Source organism: Chrysochloris asiatica, unplaced genomic scaffold (assembly GCF_000296735.1).
Source record: "Chrysochloris asiatica unplaced genomic scaffold, ChrAsi1.0 scaffold00272, whole genome shotgun sequence".
Lineage (NCBI taxonomy): Eukaryota > Metazoa > Chordata > Mammalia > Afrosoricida > Chrysochloridae > Chrysochloris > Chrysochloris asiatica.
The window spans coordinates 2,773,060-2,777,823 of NW_006408790.1; the positions used below are offsets into that span (position 1 = coordinate 2,773,060).

A 4,764-nucleotide genomic window follows, 5' to 3' on the forward strand; every position below is an offset into this window, starting at 1 on the left:
ATAGATCATCCACTCACAGCGCCCCCTGGTGTAACGGAGGAAAACTGCCCCACAGGGTTTCCTAGGCTGTCATCTTTAGGGAAGCAGATCTCCAGGTTTTTGTCCTTTGGAGCTGCTGGGTGGGTCTGTTAACTTAAAGATTGGTATTTGGAACTTCCCCATTAGATCTGTAGGAGAAAGACAGCAATCTGTTTCCCCAAAGATGACAGCCTAGGAAACCTTATTGTTGTTGTTGTTAAATGCTGTGGAGTTAGTTCTGACTCACAGTGATCCTGTATAGGGTTTCCCAAAGAGTAGTTAGTGGGTTTGAACCATTAACCTTGTGGTTCAAAGTCCAGTGCTGGACTACAGTGCCACACCAGGAAACCCCATAGGGCAGTTCTACTCTGTCCATAAGTAGGAATGGATTCAACACCACCATAGTAGGTCCGTAGTCCCTGGTGGAGCTTGGCTGCTCACCCAGCGGCTCCTTGGAAGAAAGGCCTGTAGATCTACTTCTGAAATCCCAGCCTTTGAAAGCCCCATGAAGCCCAGTTCTACTGTGACACACGGGGACATCCTGAATCAGAATCGGCTAGATGGTAACCAATACTGGATTGTCAGCACCAAGCCCACCTCCCTTCCCCCCTACACCTTTGGTGCTAATCTGTTTCTCCCACAGAATCGGCAAACCTTCAGTGGTTCTCTGATATGTAAGAAGGATATTTGTTCTCCACAGAAGACACCACAGGTCTCCAGGAGCGCCAAACCAGGGCTTGGGGAGAGATGGGGGCTCGAGGAGAGAAGGGGCACAGAACCATTAAGGGGGTTTCTGTGTGAGAGAGCATCTCCCTGAAGCTTGCTGTTCAAACCGACCATTCCACCCAGTGCTTTATCCCACAGCGCCACACCAGGACTCTGCTTCTCTGTTAGTGGGGACCTCTGTTAGGGGTTAATAACTGATGTTTTACCTCTAACAAAACCCAAAGGGAAGTTCAAAACTAGACTGCGGTCATTGGCAACTTGATTGAACAACAGAGAAAGCGGCTGGACTGTAAAAAGTTGAAGACAGAGCGAGAACTCAAGGAATGTGAAGGCTTTCTCTGTCCGCATGGGCAGAACAGTTGGGTGTTTGTTGGCACTTTAGGATAAGCACTGGGCTGTCAATCTCAAGGTCGGCAGTTCAAACCCACCAGCTGCTCTGTTGGAGAAAGAGGAGGCTGTCTGTTCCTATAAGATTTACAGCCTGGGAACCCCTGTACTGGGTTGGAATGACTTGTTGGTTGTGGATTTTGTGTTAACCACAGGCAGGACTTGGAGACACTGGGTTCGGGTCCAGACCACCTCTGTAAAGCAAGTTTCTAGATAAAATGAATCACACACATTTTTCAGTTTCCCAGTGTATCTCAAAGTTATTCACACCACACCCAACCACTACCACTGAGTGGGTCCTGACTCACACAGCTGCTATATAGGGTTTCTGAGATCTTTATGGGGGCAGACAGCCTCATCTCTCTCCTTAGGAGCAACTGGTGGACTTGAACCACCGGCCTTTTTGGTAACAGCTCCATGTCTAACCCACTCACCGCCAGGACTCTGTGTACACAGTAATGCATTAAGTGTGCACTAGCAAGTGTCATGAAAATGTTGGAACTTGTGTGAAGATGACCGAAACTGGACTCAGAGATAGGCCAAGACGCTGTGGAACACGTTGCTGATAGACTTGCTTGGGCAAGGTGGCCACAGACCCCTGGTTTGTCAAAACGCAGCATCTGAGAAACGCAGTAAGCAAGGGGTGCCTGAGGACCGGAGGGAAGCACTTACCCAGTTTCAGCAATGATTTCCGGAGCCACATATGTCGGGGTGCCGCACACGGTGTATAAGGGGCCATCCACGATGGTGGCCAGCCCGAAGTCACCCAGCTTCAGTGACTTGCTGCCATCTTGGTGTTCGTACACCTGAAAGAGAAGCGAAAGGTACAGTTGTCTTGAAGCCAAGAGCACAGAAGCTTTTTCTTCGTCTTCGTAAAGATAACACTGGGCTGTGTTTTCCGAGAAGGTTCACACAGCAGGTTAGTGGCACAGTCAACAGTTCCTCCACAAGCTGTTCTGTGACGCTGATCACATTCCTCACACTTCGTGAGCATTCCTATGAGTTTCCTTCTGGTTGTTCTGCTTCTGTTCATCTAGTTTCCCTGCCCCCTGACATTTTCATCTTTGTTTTAAAGCCATTGTAGACCATTTGGTCAAAAGCTATCTTGAACAAATGTGGGGCATTGTGGTATGAATCTAACGAATTGTGAACACGAATTTTACAGAAAGACCATAGAATGATTCAGTGTTATAGACAAATGGAGAGCTTCTTTGTTGTTGTTGCTGTAAAATGCCCTGGTGGAGTCCATTTTGACTCACAGTGACCCCATACTACAGTGTAGAACTGGCCCCCCTAAGCTTTTGTCAATGATTTGCTCCTGTGAAAATGGCAGTCTCAGAAACCTACGGCCACTTCTACTGTCACATGGGGTCACTGGGAGTCAGAACTGACTCATCTACACCAGAAATCAGCAACAATCTTTGTTTTTAATGTTTATTGTGAATTATGTGACAGTTTACATGGGAAAACATTAGCTTTACATTCATCTTATCGCATGTCATTTCATTGCCATGATTACTATCCCCTCCATGCATCATCAAACAACCAAAGGGTATACCCTACAAGCCTGCCACCCCGGTCGTCAGCACACAGCCCCTCTCCCTCTCTGGATCTAAAGTCCCCAGCCACTCCATCTCTCCACGTCATCGTCTCTGCCTCCATCTCTGACATCACTACTTCTCTGGGTGGGGTCCCGCACTCTGCTCTTCTCCCTTGATGGTCCCAGGGACCTCTGCTCCTGGACTGAAAAGTCAACTACTCCCCTCCTTTGGTTACAAAACGTCTACCTTTATTTACATTTCTAACCTTCACAGTCAGTCCTGATAGCAATTATTCACTATTGTAGTACAAGAAACCTATCCCCATCTCCTTGCATCAGCCCCACCTAGACAGATTGGACACTACTCAGTGGAGATTCTACCTTCCTCTGTGCCCTCTGGATCTAGGCTCCCTGTTGAAAGCTTGTAAGCCAGTCACTTCTTGCCTTTGTGGCCCACCCCCATTTTGGGTAGCCAGTGTCCACGTTGCCCATCCCTGTCTACCCAACAGCAATGATATGTAAGGGAGCAGATAGCCAGGGAGCCACTGGGTAGGTGTGCACTGCCCACCATGTGGTTATCGGCCCAGCTCTTCAGTGTTAGGCCACAAGACTCTTTCCTGCTGTTGAGTGCCGTCGATTCAGTTCTGACTCATTCTGACCCTGTAGAGGGTTTCTGAGCTGTAAATCTTTTTAGGAGCAGAAAACCTCATCTTTCTCCTATGGAGGAGCTGGTGGGTTTGAACCACTGATTTAGTGGTTCACAGTCCATTGTTTATCCTTCAGAGCCATAAGAACTCTCAGGCTCTTGCTTTAGATTACTGTGAATCAGAACAATCAACAGGTGGCAATTTGTTAAATAAATCATTCGTTCTTGGGCTGCTACAAAACACTGTTAAAATCCATACCTATCTGTACGTCAGCAGACAGCAGTATCTTTGGTAGGAAATGTCCATTGAAACCAGCCCCCACCCCAAAAAAAAGTGCAAGGGAAAAGAAATCAGAAAGAATACAAAAAACATTGTTGCATTTATCTCTGGGTGATTGTGAAAGCTATCTTTTATCCTTTTGTGCCTCCGTATTTGATGATTTCAACAAGTAAAACTGACTCCCATATAAATTGAGATGTGAAAAACTACTCAGTTTATGAAAGTCATTACTTCTTCATTCCAATATAGAACTGCCATTCATTAGTCACAGAACAAAAAAAAATCTACACCTATATTCAAATACTTTATTTTCAGCACTCCAAGCTTCCAACAAGATCCATTTTCATTTAAAAACATTAATCACTGAAAGAGATAGAACATTTCATTCCACCTGTGGCAAGACAAAAAGGTTTCTCAGGTATGGAGTATGTACTCTACCCAGATTTCCCTTTTAAGGTGGTAAAACTCTCCAGTCTTTTCACCCAATCAATCAAGAAACTATATATGTTACCATGAGGAGATACCGAGTTGATTCTCTTCCATTCAAGCCCAACAACACACATAACAGATTTGCTCTAAGAAAAAGTGTCTCAAACAACTTGTTTTCAAAGGAAAGATCAAAGGTCATTTGGAATTCCGATGCACCCAAAAGACAGAATAAAACAGAAAGCAGAGCAATGATGCACCCAAAAGACAGAATCAAAAGAAAGCAGAGCAATGATGCACCCAAAAGACAGAATGAAAAGAAAGCAGAGCAATTCCCTCCTAGCACGTGAAAGGTGCACAAAGAACAAGGAAGATTAAAGAACGGATGCATCTGAGTTATGGTGTTGCCGGAGAATAATGAAAGTACCGTGGACTGCCGCCCCAAGAAGGAACGGCCAAAACGCTCCTCAGAAGGGACGCTGGGAAGACTTTCTCTCTCATACTTTAGACATGTTATCAGGATCAGTTCCTGGACAAAGGGGCATCATGTTTGGCAAAGTGGAGGGTAGGCGAAAAAGAGGAAGACCACCAAATAAATAGATTGGCACAGTGTTGCAGCAATGGGCTCGAGCATGTCAATGATTGTGAGGTTGGAGCAAGACTGGGCATTGTTTCATTCTGTTCTGCAGAGGGCCACTATGAATCGGACCAACTTGATGGCACACAACAGCAACAATACTC

At 45.9% G+C, this 4,764-nt stretch overlaps 1 protein-coding gene across 2 annotated transcripts in view; it reads right to left on the bottom strand.

The window, feature by feature from the left end:
- DCLK1 (doublecortin-like kinase 1) overlaps window positions 1-4,764 on the bottom strand; it is a 314,483-nt gene that overhangs the window by 40,081 nt on the left and 269,638 nt on the right. For both annotated transcript variants that reach the window (XM_006874369.1, XM_006874370.1), the window contains exon 11: window positions 1,804-1,937. In XM_006874369.1, coding sequence (XP_006874431.1) covers window positions 1,804-1,937 — 134 coding nt within the window. The remainder of the gene's footprint in view (window positions 1-1,803; window positions 1,938-4,764) is intronic.